The following is an 18,993-nucleotide window of genomic DNA, read 5'->3' as shown; positions in this document are numbered from 1 at the left end:
TATGCCACCCTATCTGTCACCTTTTTTTAATTGATTTTTTTTCACCTTTATTTAACCAGGTAGGCTAGTTGAGAACAAGTTCTCATTTACAACTGCGACCTGGCCAAGATAAAGCATGTCTGTTCACACTGCTAACACAGAGTTACACATGGAGTAAACAATTAACAAGTCAATAACACAGTAGAAAAAAAAGAGAGTCTATATACATACCTAATCTGGGACCGAGAGACTGAAAAACAGCTTCTATCTCAAGGCCATCAGACTGTTAAACAGCCACCACTAACATTGAGTGGCTGCTGCCAACACACTGTCAATGACACTGACTCAACTCCAGCCACTTTAATAATGGGAATTGATGGGAAATGATGTAAATATATCACTAGCCACTTTAAACAATGCTACCTTATATAATGTTACTTACCCTACATTATTCATCTCATATGCATACGTATATACTGTACTCTATATCATCGACTGCATCCTTATGTAATACATGTATCACTAGCCACTTTAACTATGCCACTTTGTTTACATACTCATCTCATATGTTATACTGTACTCGATATCATCTACTGTATCTTGCCTATGCTGCTCTGTACCATCACTCATTCATATATCCTTATGTACATATTCTTTATCCCCTTACACTGTGTATAAGACAGTCGTTTTTTGGAATTGTTAGTTAGATTACTTGTTCGTTATTACTGCATTGTCGGAACTAGAAGCACAAGCATTTCGCTACACTCGCATTAACATCTGCTAACCATGTGTATGTGACAAATAAAATTTGATTTGATTTGATTTAATCCTGCCTAATAGGCAGGCCAATCCTGGAGGAAAGTATTGGCTGTAAGAAGTAAGAACATAACATCTGGTTATTTTTAAATGACTTCTTATGACATTGCTTGCCAGACTGAACATTGTAATTCATATTTTCCAATTTGCGTGACCCAAACCAGTCAGCAGATGGCGATATGAATTTTTCAGGTGATGCTTCTTACGTGACGTATAATCTAGTGGACGGGACAGGAAGCTTCTTCAACAGCGACAAAAGGCTTCTGATTTAGCCACGCTATGCTTTGCTAGCAAACCTAAAACCGAAACATTGGAGCTCTTTAGACCAATCTTGTGTATATTACTCTTAGTGATTTCAACATAATTCTGTTTACATATCTACTGGTTCATTTAAACGTAATTTGCTTGTTAAATTAGCAAATGTGTTACATTGATACTGCGCTAGGCTAATCTCCCGGAGCATAAACTCACTAATCTAGACGGAGAAAGAAACTGGTGAAAGGAGGCAAAGAAGTTTGAAGAATGAATAAGGAGGCGATCACATTGAAACAAGAGGATGATATTACAGTGAAAGAGGAATATGGGAACGAGGTTGTCAAAGTGGAAAAAGAGGTAGAAGCTTTCAGAATCAAAAAGGAGGAAGATGCCGTAAAATTGAAAGAGGAGGAAGACCCTTTTGGAGTAAAAGAGGAGGATATCTCAATAAAAGAGGAAGACGTTTTGGGAGTGAAAAATGAGACTGAAGATCCGATTACCACCAGTGAGTACTGTCTTAAAAACGGGCACAAACTATGCAGTTGTTTTTAAAGGGGCATTATACTGAAGTTCTACACTTGAATATGTTGTTCAGTACTGTAGGAATTGTTTATTAAGTGGCAATCTGCCATTGGTACATATATTTTTGGAACTTCAAAGATGGATTTATTGAATTCTCTATGTGGTCTATATTAAAGTGCACTTATTCTAGTATAGCCGGGTTTTAAAATATAATATACAGTGCATTTCTACTTAAAATATCAAGTGGACGCAAAATGCACCCATTTTGTGGAACGGCCCTTTTACATTTGCATCACAGTGGTGGGAAAAGTACCCAGTAAAAGTGAGTCACCCAGTAAAATACTACTTGAGTAAAAGTTCAAATATACTGAAGTATCAAAAGTATTTTTTACTTAAGTACTTTACACCACTGATCACAAACAATATTTAAAAAAACACAATTAAAGTGTCTAATTTAGTCCCCTTTTAGATATGTATTCATTCCTCCTGTAAGACTCTGTGATTGCAATAGAAGTTGATAAGTTTACCATATTTTTGATGTTCTCATTCACACAGGAGACAGACATGACTATCGTGGATCCTCTGGGGAGCCTCAACAACATCCTGATGCTGATGAAGCAGAGAAGAGTCTCTCCAGATCAGAACACCAGATGGTACAGCCTGGTTTGGTCTAACATACAGCTTGCTCTCAGGGTCTGGTCTGGGCTTCTGTAAAGCACTTTTTCAACAGTGACATTAGCATCCATAATGATATGCGTCTGTGTCCCCTCTTTATGGTTACCAGGACAACGCTAGCCCCTCCTCCCTCCCGGAGTCCCCGTTTCGTACCTCTTCCGGTAGCACCTTACTGCTGGGTAGGAAGAGGTTGTCTGTGCTGCTGGTGGACTGCAGGAAAACAACGGGGCTGAGTGGAACTGTGAGAGGAGGAGAAGAGAAGAAAGGATCAGATTTGACTCATCAAAGTAAGTGCTGTAGTTTAGTTTGAACAAATATAATAGATCTTCCCACTGGTATCTGTTACCAGGACAACCAGCAGAGTTCTGTTAGTTGACATGAAGATGGACTAGTATCTTTTACCAGTGGGGCTGTCCCCGACTAATACAAATCTTGTTTGACTTAGACACCTGTTCTTTTCACCAATCAATTGGTGCAAATGTTAAACATGTATTTCTATATATACACTACTGTTGAAAAGTTTGGGGTCACTTAGAAATGTCCTTGTTTTTGAAAGAAAATCATTTTTTTGGTCCATTAAAATAACATTGACAATCAAAGCCACAAATGCTGATGCTCCAGATACTCAACTAGTCTACAGGAGGCCAGTTTTATTGCTTCTTTCATCAGAACAACAGTTTTCAGCTGTGCTAACATAATTGCAAAAGCGTTTTCTAATGTTCGATTCGCATTTTAAAATGATAAACTTGGATTAGCTGATAATGGGCCTCTGTAGATAATAATGGGCCTCTATGTAGATAATCTGCCATTTTCCGCCTCAACATTAGCAATGTCTACACTGTATTTATGATAAATGTAATGTTATTTTAACTGACAAAAGGACATGTATATCCTAACACGATCCGTGTTGTAAACAGCATTCTGCATGAATTACGACTCTTTCAACTTGCAACAAAACAATTTTATGAAATCAAATTTTAGCAATCAAACATAGCTTAACACGGTCAAGTTCGGTTTCTGTGCAATCCTCAGACACTCTAGAAGGCAACCAAACATGTTTCATAATTCTACATTACGTATTGGCTATACAAGACCTGAATTAGCCCATGAAGGTTCTTGGACCAATGACCACCGATCGTTTTGAAACCTAGCTAGATAGCCAATGAGCTGGGATTTCCAGCAGTATGTGAACGCCGTTTGTAGGACAAACAGCCATCATGCTAGAGCTGTGCACAACAGAGTTCATTCTCTGGTGAAAGGAAACCAGATGCACGGTAGTTTACGTTTCACAGCAGTTCGTTCTCTTCTACAGACTTCTCAAGTCTGAAAAAGTTAAACATGGTTACTAAGAGTGGAAAAGCTAAATCTCAGTCCAAGTATAATTATTTTGATGATATTATTGCAGAAATTGACCAGGAGAGTGACACAGAAGGAATGGATGAGGACTCTGTGAGCAACCAGAGTTTTGATTCCAGCGCGGAAGAAATGTTTTTGGAAGGAGAAGATCCACTTTTTGATCAGTAAGGAAAACAAGTTTTTACTTCTCATGCTAATGCAGTTGTTTAAATGGTTGCATATTTGTTTATATATACATACACACACACACACACACACACACACACACACACACACACACACACACACACACACACACACACACACACACACACACACACACACACACACACAGTCAGAGTTTACATACACTTAGTTTGGAGTCCTTAAAACTTGTTTTTCAACCACTCCACAAATGTCTTGTTAACCTCTCTGGTACAAGTGCGTCCCACCTCGACAACAGCCAGTGAAATTGCAGGGCGCCAGATTAAAAACAACAGAAATCCCATAATTAAAATTCCTCAAACATACAAGTATTATACACCATTTTAAAGATAAACTTGTTGTAAATCCAGCCATATTGTCCTGTTTCAAATAGGCTTTATCGCGAAAGCACACCAAACACTTGTAAGGCAGCCCCTAGCCACAGAACCATACGGCCATTTTCCAACCAAGGAGAGGTGTCACAAAAGTCAGAAATAGTAAACCCGAATGCACAAAGTCCAGACAAAGTTTTAGAAAAGTACAATAAAAGTTTGTAGAAACAGAATAAACAGTATTATTCTCTAACATGCTAATTCCCATCCTGAACCCGTATGAAAGCATTCAATCACACAGTATGAACATTAACTTAGGTACAGTCTCTTTTTGCTGGGTATGTTCCCCAGCAGTATGTTTTCTCCACGTAAAATAGTCTTTCAGCCACTGGTGGCTTCACATCCCTTTCTGGGTGCGCTTTTGGCTCGGTGAGTATTCTCTCTCCTTCACCCTCTATGTGCATTTTCTGTGGCCTCAGTCTGTGTGGCTGGTAGATCTGGAAGAGCTCTGAGGTGTGTTTTGTTCCTTCGTACCTCTTCTGAGCCTGTGTCCACCACATAGGAGCGTGGGGCATCCGCTTTCCTCAGCACTATTGCTGGTGTCTTTGAGTTTGTAATCCACACACGTTGACCTTCGGTCAGCTCTGGCCTCAGCACGGTGTCACCTATTTAAAGTCTCCAGTTTGAGTTTGTTTCAGCCGTTTGTCCCTCTCAGCGAAGGCCTTCCTGTTAGGCCATCAGGGTTTAAGCTGAGCCTGCGAGACAGGCAATGGGGAACGCAGCCTCCTGCCCATCAGGAGCTCGGCAGGCGACGGCCCATGATGCAGTGGTGTAACTCTGTAAGCTAACAGAGCCCTGTATGGATCCTTGTTCTTTTTTCAGCAGTCCCTTGACTGCTTTCACAGCTCTCTCTGCCTCACCATTACTCTGTGCATGGTAGGGGCTACTGGTCATATTCTGCCTCACCATTACTCTGTGCATGGTAGGGGCTACTGGTCATATTCTGCCTCACCATTACTCTGTGCATGGTAGGGGCTACTGGTCATATTCTGCCTCACCATTACTCTGTGCATGGTAGGGGCTACTGGTCATATTCTGCGGCAAAAGCAGAAAAGGAGCTCGCAGAGAACTGGGGAGCGTTATCTGTAACCAGGACCTCAGCGACCCCTTGCCTGGAAAAAATTGACTTTAATAACACCAGCTGATGTGGTTATGGGTGTCTCTGCTATGTCTTAAGTCTTTGTTTGGTGGAAAGGCTTTCAATGGAAAAACAGCCTTTCAAAATAATAGTACTTCCTGGTTGTATTTTCCTCGTTTTCACCTGCCATATCCGTTCTGTTATACTCACAGACATTATTTTAACAGTTTTGGAAACTTTAGTTTTCTACCCAAATCTACTAATTATATGCATACCCTAGCTTATGGACCTGAGTAGCAGACAGTTTAAAAACCTGTCTAGGACAGGCGTTCCTCTAGGGAAACGTTTAATCAAAAATTGCCCGAAATGTCATTATTATAAATTAAATCAGAAGTGCAATACACCAAATGAAAGCTAAACCTCTGGTTAATCTAGCCACCATGTCAGAATTCAAAAAGCTTTACTGCAAATGCGATTATCGATCAGAAATAGCAATAAAATTCAACAATTACCTTTTGAAGATCTTCTTTTGGCAACACTAAAGGTCACGACAAAACAATAGTGTCGTTTTGTTCAATATAATCAATTTTTATAGCCTAACAGGAAACATTTTGTAAACGGCTTGTCGTAAATTCCGTGTCCTTCAACTTTGGAAGGACACGGACAATTCCAACTTTGGAAGGACAATTACATTTGAATTACTCAATCTAAACGGACGTTTATCGAGTCATGTTTGGTTTCATTGCATTCCTCTGTTTGTTAGTAAAACAACCACACTTCACGGTTCTTTTCCGGGACATATTGACCGAAAGGAACTGATTTGAACACGGCAAACAATGACTGTATTTCGGACCAATGACCACTGATCGTCTTGAAATCTAGCTGGGTAGATAGCCAATGAGCTCAGGTAAACGACAACATGTGATGGTTCTATCCAGGAAGACTATCGTTTGTGGGAAACTCAAGCGTATAGACAACCATTCGCCATTGAAAACTCTACGAGGCAGCCACGCTGGTAACGTGCAGCATTTCTGTTTTGAGAGCATTTTCAGAGAATAATTATGGCAAGTAAATCTTTAAAATCGAAGGCAAAGACAAAGTATACAGATCTACACGATATCATTGACGATATTGATAGAGATAGTGAGAGTGAATTACTACAAGATGAGTCAGACCAGACAGTGACTATTCTTTTCACTCTAAATGGAGAAGATTCTGTGTTGGATTGGTGAGTAACGTTGTTTGAAATGAATAATATAAAATATTATTCATTTGAGTTGTTTGAGATATATATATATATATTTTGCCATATATAAAAATATGACGAGGACATGAAATATAAAGTACACATGTGTATAAAGTAAACATTGCTCTACATTGTGGGTGTATCTGTGTGTCTGTATATATTACATATATTTTTACATGTCCATTCCATGTTTAGATAAAATACAGCACCTCACCTTAGTGGATGTTTACTTACTCTATATATAATCTGTGTCTGTTTTGTCTTTATTTCACAGTCCCAGCGATTCTGATTGGGAGCCCATACTGCCAAGGTGCAAATCCCCCACTGAAGCTGGTCCATCCAGCTGGACCCCTGCTGTCTCCGGCACCACACCTACCCCCGCCCGGCCATCAAGAGGTGTGAAGCCGGTGACAAAGAAGCGGAGGAAGGGAAGTGTGGAACATGCTGGCAGTGCGGAGGAGGGTCGTTGGCACTCTGTACTGGAGGAGGATGTGGCCCCACCACCTCCAATTTTCAGACCAAAGAGGCCACCAGGTCCTCAGCTGGACATGAACTCCAAGTACAGCCCCATGCAACTTTTTCAGTTGTTTTTCACCTCGGCAGTTGTTGATTCCCTGGTGTTGAACACTAATAAGTACGGAGCTAAGAAGCAGGCAGGCAAGAAAGAGACATGGAAGCCCATTTCCAGGTCAGATCTTTTTTGTTACTTTTCTATGGTCATTTACATGGGTCTTGTGAAGCTAAAAACCCTGAAGGACTACTGGAAATCTGCACCCCTCTATCAACTGCCTTTCCCCACCACGGTCATGTCATGCAAAAGGTTTCTGACAATCTCACGGGCGCTTCATATCAGTGACCCAGAAGTTGATAAGGACAACAAGACGAAACGAGGCACGGCAAGGTTTGATAAGCTCTGCAAAATTAAACCTCTCTACCTCGACATCATTGAGGCCTGCAATACTTATTTTCAGCCTGCCCAGAACCTTTCCATAGATGAGAGGATGGTAGCCTCAAAGGCCAGAAATGGCCTAAAACACTACATGCGTAACAAACCGACTAAATTGGGTTACAAACTGTTTGTTTTGGCCGATTCTGCGTCTGCATACACGTGCAATTTTTTTGTCTATGAGGGTAAGAACAGTTGTGCGACCGGTAAGGGATTTAGCTATGACTCCGTTATGCAGTTATTAGATTTTCAGCTGCTAGGGAAGGGCTACAAACTGTTTGTGAATAACTTTTACACAAGCCCTACCCTGTTCACAGACCTGAGGAAGCTGGATGTGTGGGCCTGTGGCACCATTCGGACCAACAGAGTGGGCTTTCCGAAAACCAGGGTGAACGACATGCCTAAGCAGGCTGAGCGGGGTACCATGAGATGGATCCGTGAAGATGGCCTGCTGTTTGTGAAGTGGGTGGACACCAGAGAGGTGGCGATGTGCTCCACTATCCACAAGTCCTTCAGTGGTGATCACGTCGTCAGGCGTGTGAAGGACGCTACAGGGGCATGGACCACCAAAAATGTCTCCATTCCAACTGCAGTAAAGGACTACAACAAGAGCATGGGGGGAGGTGTGGGCCTATCATATGCGCTGATAGGATACTATAATGTTCTCCACAAAACCATGAAATGGTACAAGACATTGTTTTATCATTTCATTGACATTTCTGTGGTGAATGCCTTCATCCTCCAGAAGGAAATGGCCAAGAGCTGTGGACAGCCCCCCATCTCACAGCTAGCCTTCAGAGAGCTGCTCATCCAGGAGCTTGCTAGCTACAGCACTGTAGCACCTTCATTCCCCTCTACCTCTGTCCCTTCTGCTCCTTCAACCAGTGGTGTGCACATGCTTAAATTCCTTATTGCAGGCAGGAATGAGTGCAAAAGGGGCTTAGTAAGGAGGCTTCGTTGTGCTCTTTGCCACAAGAAATCCTCTGTCGGCTGCACCACCTGTTCAGTGACCCTCTGCTTCACAGCAGAAAGAGACTGCTATGGGCTATGGCATCAGCAGCACAATATTGTGTAGAGGGTCTTCACATTATTGAACATTGAGGGTAAATAATATTGTGTTTAGGGATGTTGTAGAGAGGTTTGGGAGGGTTGTGGAGGTGTTTGGGGATGTTGTAGAGAGGTTTGGGAGGGTTGTGAAAGTATTTGTTGGGGATGTTGTAGAGAGGTTTGGGAGGGTTGTGAAGGTGTTTGTTGGGGATGTTGTAGAGAGGTTTGGGAGGGTTGTGAAAGTGTGTTCTCTATGTTGATCATCGTAACTCATTTGAATGTAACCTATACACACAAATGGAAGTACGGAGGTAGTTTTGTGCCCCCAAAAATAAGGGGTTAAATATATGTAAAACAATATAAAATATTACCTGAGCTTTCTTATATTGCCTAAATATAGGACAGACACTTCAAAACCTTATTACTTAAAACAAATATATATGTATTTTTTCCCAGCTATTAAATGTGTTTTTCAATGCATTTCTATGGGCAATATTAGTAAAGCCCAAATTCAATATTTGATTTAAATATATATATATATAAATATATATTCAGTACCAGTCAAAAGTTTGGACACACCTACTCATTGCAGGGGTTTTCTTTATTTGAACTTTTCTACATTGCCAAGAGTGTTGCAAAGCTGTCATCAAGGCAAAGGGTGGCTACTTTGAAGACTCTCAAACATAAAATATATTTAGATTTGATTAACACTTTTCTGCTTCCTACATGATTCTATATATGTTATTTCATAGTTTTGATGTCTTCACTATTATTCTACAAAGCAGAAAAAAGTAAAAAATTATGAAAATCTCAATGAGTGTGTCCAAACTTTTGACTGGTATTACACATATATATATATATATTTATACCTAAAGGGGTCCTAGAATAAAAAATCAAACATCTAAATAATCCACAGTATGGCCATCTTAAAACAATTCCAACCAATAAAATACAGCTACATTTGGAGAGGACAGCATTCGGAAAATATTCAGACGCCTTGACTTTTTCCAGATGTTGTTACGTTACAGCCTTATTCTAAAATGTATTAAATTATTATGTATTAAACAATAACCCATAATGACAAAGCAAAAACATGTTTTTAGGAATTTGAACTGAAATACTACATTTACATAAGTATTCAGACCCTTTACTCAGTACTTTGTTGAAGCACCTTTGGCAGTGATTACAGCCTCAAGCCTTCTTGGGTATGACAACACAAGCTTGGCACACCTGTATTTGGGTAGCTTCTCCCATTCTTCTCTGCAGATCCTCTCAAACTCTGTCAGGTTGGATTGGGAATGTTGCTGCACAGCTATTTTCAGGTCTTTCCAGAGATGTTTGTCGTGCCCTCTTTATATAGCCAAATTATTTTTCACTCAGGATGCTCCGGTAAACAGTGGTTGTTGTGCACTGCTGCCACCACCAGGCCTCGAGTCCATTTTGACTTTGTTGATAGCGAGCCGTGTTAGCTAGCCGTGTTAGCTAGTTGTCCGGCTAAAGACGTAGCAGCTAGCTGGCTACTGATCAACCTATTGTGTGTATTGAACATTCTTATTGGACAGCCTTACCTATAGAGTAGCACCACCACCCATCAGCCCATTCTCTTCTTGAAGTCAAAGCCCCAGTGTATTGTTGCTATAGGAGTTTATGATTAATAATCCTATTCATTTCAAGCCACACTAAGATGTCACCATACTTTTCATTTAAAGCCCCACTATGTAAGACATACATCATCAGAGTGGGCCTCCAATTTAAATGTAAACAATGGAGCAAATGCATCACATGTGAACATCACTTGATTATCAGAGGAGTGTATTATGACATCAGATAGAACTACTCAGACATTCCAAATCAGGCTTCATCCATATCATGAAGGTGGATATTGATACAACCATTTCCAAAGTCATGACCGGGCTGATGGAAACAGGATATGCCTGTATACGTTTCTAAATGCCGACAGACGATTTGTTACTTCGTTTGACATGGTGGGGTCTTTTTGTGTCAGTAAAAATGTATAAACGAGAAATGGCGGCATTAATCCTTTATGCGCAAATATCGATTTAATAACGATCATATCTTAGTTAATTTGGAGTCACGCGATGATATATTGTGTGGTCCTCCCACTACGATTTGGGAAACCATGCAGTTTATTAGGCTACAGATTAAATAAATGATGAACTTCACAGGGTGGTGAAAGTGCATGTGTTGAGCTTGATGCTCCTTTCCAATACATGTTGATGGTCTTCTTCTGGTGACATGATGATGATTGATGCTTGGTTGCCATTTGACAAATAAAATAATGTCGCACTCATCCATAATAATCTCATCATGTCGGTAGCCATGTCGATGCTTGGTTGCCATTTGACAAATAAAATAATGTCGCACTCATCCATAATAATCTCATCATGTCGGTAGCCTACCAGCACTGTATATGTGAGCTGTTGGCTACAGAGCGCGTGAGCACGACAAGAGCACGTTTGCTATATAACTCAACGGTTTTTCAAAACCCTCAGTAGAGTTGAAAATGCAATGGAAACCCATTTAACTTGCATTTTTCATTCAGTACATGGGAATTCAACAGGAAAACATTTTTTCCGTGCACTACGTCATCACGCAAAGACTTTTATCCGCAATAAATATGTTTGATGCAAACGTTTCCGGTGGGAAAATGCGTATATTGTTTTATGCAGATTTGAGAATATTCACATGAAAATCTGTCGCAAATTGCATGGAAATGTAGCTACTAATGTGGATATTGATCCAACACCTGCCGCTTATTCAAACCGTCCCACTGGGCACAGACATGAGTTCAACATCTAGTTTCTATTTACATTTCTTTGATTCGTCAACTAAAGTGAATTCAACATGAAATCAACACAAAATGTCCACCGTCATTGGATTTAGGTTACCAGTAGGGTGAAAAACAAAATGTCACCAGTCAGCGGTTACCAGTTGTGTGAAAATTAATAAAAAATACCTTATGTAGATGGATTTTTACAAATCCAATCCGTTTTCCACATTGATCAAACATCATCACTTGGATTTGTTTTGTTCAAATCAAATGTTATTGGTCACATACATATGGTTAGCAGATGTTATTGGTCACATACACATGGTTAGCAGATGTTATTGGTCACATATACATAGTTAGCAGATGTTATTGGTCACATACATATGGTTAGCAGATGTTATTGGTCACATACACATGGTTAGCAGATGGTGTTGGTCACATACACATGGTTAGCAGATGCTATTGGTCACATACACATGGTTAGCAGATGTTATGGTCACATATACATGGTTAGCAGATGTTATTGGTCACATACACATGGTTAGCAGATGTTATGGTCACATACACATGGTTAGCAGATGTTATGGTCACATACACATGGTTAGCAGATGTTATTGGTCACATATACATGGTTAGCAGATGTTATTGGTGACATACACATGGTTAGCAGATGTTATGGTCACATACACATGGTTAGCAGATGTTATTGGTCACATACACATGGTTGTCAGATGTTATTGGTCACATACACATGGTTAGCAAATGTTATTGGTCACATGCACAGGGTTAGCAGGTGTTATTGTGAGTGTAGTGAAATGCTTATGCTTCTAGATCCGACAGTACAGCAGTATCAAACAGATGATATCTAACAAATTCCACAACTAAACCTAATACACATAATCCAGTAAAGGAATGGGAAATATAGAAGTAGAAAACATGGATGAGCAGAAACACAGCAGCTAAGATGCAATATATAGTGAAGAATAGATAGTGAAGGATACAGTATTTACAGTTGAAGCTAAAGATTACATACACTTAGGTTGGAGTCATTATAACTAATTTTTCAACCACTCCACACATTTCTTGTTAACAAACTATAGTTTTGGCAAGTCGGTTAGGACATCTGTGTTAATGACACAAGTCATTTTTCCAACAATTGTTTACAGACAGATTATTACACAACCCCAGTGGGTCAGAAGTTTACATACACTAAGTTGACTGTGCCTTTAAACAGCCTTGGAAAATGCCAGAAAATTATGTCTATAGCTTCTGATAGGCTAATTGACATCATTTGAGTCAATTGGAACAGCACCTGTGTATGTATTTCATTATGGCTTCGTAATAAATTTGATTACATACTGCACATAATAGGTCACATCATTTCTCAATTTGCAGTATGTAAGCCAGCCAGATGTGCAGCCAGACTTATTAGCCACTCCTTTGGCCCCAAGTTTTTCAAACATACAGTTTTTAAATTCCTCATCAATTTCATATGGTAAAAACAGGTCAACACATTATAGGCAACAATATAAGACAACGGGAGCACTGGGTATGTTCTCTGATGAATTGTAAGAAAAATTAGATGTGAAATATCAATATACATGCTAAGAGAAGCAATTTCTCTCTCCTGTGTGGATTCTCTAATGACGTTTAAGTGATTGTTATGAGTAATATGTTTTCCCAAAGTCTAAGCTTTTGTAAGCATTCTCTGTGTCATGCTCTTTCAGGCTTCCTAAATGGGCAAAAGCTTTGCACCCTGGGTGGAGTGGTAATGCATCTCCCATCTGTGTATTTTCTCATGTTGGTTCAGGCTGTTTTTATGGTAAAAACTCCTTCCACACTGGGAGCAGCAGTAAGGCTTCTCTCCTGCGTGTATTCTCTCGTGCTGTTTCAGATTCCCTGAATGGTTGAAACACTTGCCACACTGGGAGCAGTGGTAAGGCTTCTCCCCTGTGTACTAGCCCGTGTCGTTTCAGGTTCCCTAACCGCTTAAAACACTTGCCACACTGGGAGCAGTGGTAAGGCTTCTCCCCTGTGTGTATTCTTTCGTGGTCTTTCAGATTCCCTAACTGCTTAAAACACTTGCCACACTGGGAGCAGTGGTAAGGCTTCTCCCCTGTGTGTATTCTTTCATGGTCTTTCAGATTCCTTAACCGCTTAAAACACTTCTCGCAGTGGGAGCAGTGGTAAGGCTTCTCCCCTGTATGTACTAGCTCATGGGCTTTCAGGAATTCTGACCGGCCGAAACACTTCCCACACTGGGAGCAGTGGTAAGGCTTCTCCCTTGTGTGTATACTCTCGTGCTGTTTCAGGGCCCATAACCGGTTAAAACACTTGCCACACTGGGAGCAGTGGTAAGGCTTCTCCCCTGTATGTACTATCCCATGGGCTTTCAGGGTTTCTGACCGGCTGAAACACTTGCCACACTGGGAGCAGTGGAAAGGCTTCTCCCCTGTGTGTATTCTCTCGTGCTGTTTCAGGGCCCCTAACCTGTTACAACCCTTTCCACAGTAAGAGCACTGGTGTCTTCTTGCTGGTTTGGACATCCCTGGTTCTGGTTCCTCTGAGTCTGGTCTTTCTCCTGCCAAAGACAGTGTTTAAATGAAAAATAGAGACCGAAAGAAACCTCCACATTATAAAACGGGTAAATCCTAATCAGATCCCTCAATAACCTAAGACCAGTTTTAACAATCTTAGTGTGGGATTGGGATTGTGGCTTAGTGGGGTTTTCTAGGTAAGTCTATGGTTGCCTGAAGTGGTTCTCAATCAGAGGCAGGTGTTTATCGTTGTCTCTGATTGGGAACCATATTTAGGCAGCCATATTCTTTGAGTGTGTCGTGGGTGATTGTTCCTGTCTCTGTGTTTGTTGTCACCAGATAGGCTGTATAGGTTTTCACGTTACGTTTGTTGTTTTTGTATTGTTCGTATTTTCATCGTCATTAAACATGTATCAGGAATACCACGCTGCATTTTGGTCCGACTCTCTTTCACCTAAAGAAAACCGTAACAGGGTGCCCTGAAGCCTTCTTCACAACAATTGAACCGCTCTCCTTGAAGTTCTTGATGAACCGATAAATGGTTGATTTAGGTGCAATCTTACTGGCAGCTATATCCTTGCCTGTGAAGCCCTTTTTGTGCAAAGTAATGATGACGGCACGTGTTTCCTTGCAGGTAACCATGGGTGACAGAGGAAGAACAATGATTCCAAGCACCACCCTCCTTTTGAAGCTTCTAGTTTTTTTTTGGGGGGGGGGGGGGTCAGTTCATTTGCATGGCAAAGAGGGACTTTGTAATTCATCTGATCACTCTTCATAACATTCTGGAGTGTATGCAAATATTCATCATAAACTTTGCCGAAAGACACATGTTTTACATATAATTAAAGATACACTGGTTCTTAATGCAACCGCTGTGTCAGATTTTTTTTTAAATGTTACGAAAAAAGCATACCATTCAATAATCTGAGACAATGCTCAGAAGTAAATATATTTCTCCGCTATGTTGGAGTCAACAGAAATACGAAATTACATCATAAATATTCCCTTACCTTTGATGATCTTTCATCAGAATGCAGTGCAAGGAATCCTAGTTCCGCAACAAATCATTGTTTTGTTCCATAATGTCCATTACTAGTGTCCAATTAGCTACTTTTGCTAGCACGTTTAGTTCACACGTCCAAAAACTGCCGCTGGTCCAGGCGAACTCGGACAAAAACTTCAAAAAGTGATATTCCAGGTCGAATAAACTGGTCAAACTAAGTAGAGAATCAATCTTCAGGATGTTATTATCATATATATCCAATAACGTTCCAACCGGAGCATTCATTTTGTCTACAGAGTAATGGAACGCAAGGCGATATAATGACTGGCATTCTGCCAGACCAGTGACTTAAATAGCTGCCATCCGGTCCCACATTACACTAGAGGCTTCATTCCACGTTCTACTGACTTGTTTTTAAGTCGAAGACACAAAGCACATCAGTAAAATCTCTCCGTTGTCGAAAGGGTTCGACACCTGCTGTTTAAATGGCCCAATTTCTTATTTAGACATTCACAGATTTTCAACATTTTGATTATCACTGATGTCATATTTTGGGTAAAGTAAAAAATAAGGTGAAATATTTGGAAAGATGTTCCTAAAACTGATAGTAACTACAATAAACAAATTATAAACGCAACATGTAAAGTGTTGGATGTTTAATGAGCTGAAAAAAAAGATTGCAGAATGTTTTACATCCCTGTTAGTTAACACATTTTTTCTGCCAAGATAATCCATCCACCTGACAGGTGTGGAATATCAAGAAGCTGATTGAACAGCTTGATTATTTCACAGGTGCACCTTGTGCTGGGGAAAATAAAAGGGCACTCTAAAATGTGCAGTTTTGTCACAACAATGCCACAGATGTCTCAGAGTGGGCGTAAAATTGGCATGCTGACTGCAGGAATGTCCATTTTTATATTATATTTTTTTACATTGGAGACAGACACAAAGCACCCCAGTAATATTTCCCTGTTGTCGATAGGGTGGACACTGAGAAAAATTACAAGATTGTATTAATACTGTTTAGCCATCGAATAGCTTTGATGGGTACTCTCTCATCTGTGTCTATGGGACTGAGTTGGGCCTCTGGAGCTTGAGCTGACAATTGATTCATTACTTACTGATAAAAACCTAAAGCCGGGTTGGGGGGTTAAAACAACACCAGGTGCAGATGACCATAGGATGAACCCAGGATGGCTTGTGATGCCCCCCAATCAGCATGGGAGGGGTGGAACCAGCCCTGACTAAGCATTTATAAGAGCTCTGTTTTTCATTCAAAGTTAAGCTCTCGACAACACACTCAAGAGTGTGGGGTCAACAGCTTCATTATTGCAATCATTAATCTGAAACTGGAAACACATCTCCCTCACTAGCTTTAAGCACCAACTGTCAGAGCAGCTCACAGATTACTGCACCTGTACATAGCCCACCTATAATTTAGCCCAAACAACTACCTCTTGGACGATGATTTCAAGACTTGCTGCTATCGAATACAGATCGCCCCGTGATCAATTTAATAGATTATTAACGTGTATTAATACCTAAAGTTGGTTTAGAAAAGTAATTTGAAGTGTAAAAGTATATAGGCAACTTTTGTCATTTTAAAAAGTGACGTTGCGTCTTGTAAAGGGGCATTTTTCTGGATCAGACCGGTCTTCAGCAAATCACATTTTGGGTATACAATGACGGATTTAATCGGGAAAAAGACCCAATTGTGATGTTTATGTGACATATAGGGGTGCCAAGAAAGAAGCTCGTCAAAGGTAATGAATGTTTCATATTTTATTTCTGCGTTTTGGGTAGCGCCGGCTACCGCAAAATCTGTTGTTTTGTTGACGGTCTGGTATTCTTGGGGGTGCATGCTATCAGATAATAGCTTCTCATGCTTTCGCCGAAAAGCATTTTACAAATCTGACTTGGTGGCTAGATTCACAACGAGTGTAGCTTTAATTCAGTACCTTGTATGTGTGTTTTAATGAAAGTTTGAGTTTTATCGAAAACTTTCGGTGGCGCTCTAAAATATCCGCTGATTTGATCCCGCCACAGGGACCTCCTCCCTAACAAGTTTTAAGACTACATAATGTTTCATCATTAGATGCTACAGTCCTCCTTTAAGACTCCATAATGTTTCATCATTAGATGCTACAGGCCTCCTTTAAGACTCCATAATGTTTCATCATTAGACGCTACAAGCCTCCTTTAAGACTCCATAATGTTTCATCATTAGACGCTACAAGCCTCCTTTAAGACTCCATAATGTTTCATCATTAGATGCTACAGTTCTCCTTTAAGATTCCATAATGTTTCATCATTAGATGCTACAGTCCTCCTTTAAGCCTCCATAATGTTTCATCATTAGATGTTACAGTCCTCCTTTAAGACTCCATGTTTAGAATGTGTCTGGAAGCGCTACTCTATTCTACTCTCATCCTTTCAGTTTTAATAATATTTAATAATAATGTTATAACAGGTAATAACTAACTTTAATAACTAGGGTTAATACCTGCCTGGCGCTCCAACAAAATATTTATTTACCCCCTTCTAACAATACGCTACAGAATTAGCATAGTAGGCCATGTAATTTAAGGTAATCTGAAATATTTAGGACTAACTTATTCCTTGCCACCCATTCTGAAACTCACTGCAGCTCTTTGTTAAGTGTTGCTGTCATTTCAGTTTCCGTGGTAGCTGACGTGTACAGTGTTGAGTCATCTGCATACAGATACACTGGCTTTACTCAAATGTCGTTGGCACGTCGTTGGTAAAGATTGAAAAAGGTAGGTGCCAAACAGCTGCCCTGGGGAATTCCTGATTCTACCTTGATTGTGTTGTACAGGCTTCCATTAAAGAACACTGTCTGTGTTCTGTTAGACAGGTAGCTCTGGGGTGGCAGGTAGCCTAGTGGTTAGAGCGGTAGGTCAGTAACCAAAAGGTTGCTGGATCTTATCCCCGAGATTACAAGGTAAAACTCTGTCGTTCTGCCCCTGAACAAGGTAGTCCTAGGCCGTCATTGAAAATAAGAATTTGTTCTTAACCGACTTGCATAGTTAAATAAAGGGTCGCTTTTTTTTGGAACTATTTATCCACAATATAGCAGGGGGTGTAAAGCCATACGTTTTTTCAGCAGCAGACTATGATCGATAATGTCAAAAGCCGCACTGAAGTCTAACACAACAGCCTAAACAATATTTTTATCATCATCAATTTCTCTCAGCCAATCAGTCATTTTTAAGTGCTGTGTTTATTGAATGTCCTTCCCTATAAGCCGGATCACAGCTTTCCTCAGTATTAGTTAATTAATTAACAGTGTCTAGAGTTTAGTTTCCCTGTTCAACAGTCTTGTAAAGATATGGGGGTTTACTGGGACAGGCAATGTAATATCCATAATGTTTCAAGGATAAGTTTTTGTAAAACACGCACCTTACATTGGATCATCTTGACATTTTCTCTCTAAAGCTAACTTTCATCAAGGTTTTATATGGACTATTGGTTTCTCTCTTTTCATTGGCAGAATCCTTTTTCAGTGTTACATCCATATACACCAGTCTATCTTCCTGTCAACTAACATAACTCCACTGGTTGTCCTGGTAACAGATACCAGTGGGCAGATCTATTGTATTTGTTCAAACTAAACTACAGCACTTACTTTGATGAGTGAAATCTGATCCTTTCTTCTCTTCTCCTCCTCTCACAGTTCCACTCAGCCCCGTTGTTTTCCTGAAGTCCACCAGCAGCACAGACAACCTCTTCATACCCAGCAGTAAGGTGCGACCGGGAGAGGCACGACACATGGACTCCGGGAGGGAGGAAGGGCTAGCGTTGTCCTGGTAACCATAAAGAGGGGACACAAACGCACATCATTATGGATGCTGATGTCACTGTTGTCATAAAGTGCTCTACAGAAACCCAGCCCAAGCCGATAAAGCAAGCTGTATGCTAGACCAGACCAAGCTGTACCATCTGGTGTTCTGATCTGGAGAGACTCTTCTCTGCCTCTTCAGCATCAGGATGTTGTTGAGGCTCCGCAGAGGATCCACCATAGTCATGTCTCTCTCCTGTGTGAATGAGAACATCAAACAGATGGTAAACTTATGATCTTCTATTGCAATCACAGTCTTACAAGAGGCATGAATATGTCTAAAAAGGGCCTAAAATGGCCACTTTCAT

At 40.4% G+C, this 18,993-nt stretch overlaps 2 protein-coding genes across 2 annotated transcripts; one reads left to right on the top strand and one right to left on the bottom strand.

The window, feature by feature from the left end:
• Window positions 1-3,585: 3,585 nt before the first annotated feature.
• LOC116366892 (piggyBac transposable element-derived protein 4-like) lies at window positions 3,586-13,022 on the top strand. The gene is made up of 3 exons (XM_031818758.1): window positions 3,586-3,767; window positions 6,777-8,073; window positions 13,014-13,022. The coding sequence occupies exons 1-3, from the start codon at window positions 3,586-3,588 to the stop codon at window positions 13,020-13,022; spliced, it is 1,488 nt and encodes a 495-aa protein (XP_031674618.1).
• Window positions 10,860-18,644, bottom strand: LOC116366895 (gastrula zinc finger protein XlCGF7.1-like). The gene is made up of 2 exons (XM_031818761.1): window positions 18,473-18,644; window positions 10,860-13,867 (listed from the first exon to the last, which is right to left on the bottom strand). The coding sequence occupies exons 1-2, from the start codon at window positions 18,615-18,617 to the stop codon at window positions 13,104-13,106; spliced, it is 909 nt and encodes a 302-aa protein (XP_031674621.1). The 5' UTR covers window positions 18,618-18,644; the 3' UTR covers window positions 10,860-13,103.
• Window positions 18,645-18,993: the final 349 nt, after the last annotated feature.

This window comes from Oncorhynchus kisutch, unplaced genomic scaffold (assembly GCF_002021735.2).
Source record: "Oncorhynchus kisutch isolate 150728-3 unplaced genomic scaffold, Okis_V2 scaffold1608, whole genome shotgun sequence".
Taxonomy (NCBI): Eukaryota; Metazoa; Chordata; class Actinopteri; order Salmoniformes; family Salmonidae; genus Oncorhynchus; species Oncorhynchus kisutch.
Note: the sequence above shows the minus strand (reverse complement) of the source record. Positions and strands in the feature narration are given on the sequence as shown.

Coding starts and splice junctions, on each gene's coding strand:
- LOC116366892 (XM_031818758.1), top strand. CDS start 3,586: ATGGTTACTAAGAGTGGAAAAGCTAAATCTCAGTCCAAGTATAATTAT. Junction 3,768..6,776: donor GAAGATCCACTTTTTGATCA/GTAAGGAAAACA, acceptor TTTATTTCACAG/TCCCAGCGATTCTGATTGGG.
- LOC116366895 (XM_031818761.1), bottom strand. CDS start 18,617: ATGTGTCGTGCCTCTCCCGGTCGCACCTTACTGCTGGGTATGAAGAGG. Junction 13,868..18,472: donor ATCAGATTTCACTCATCAAA/GTAAGTGCTGTA, acceptor TGTCTTTGGCAG/GAGAAAGACCAGACTCAGAG.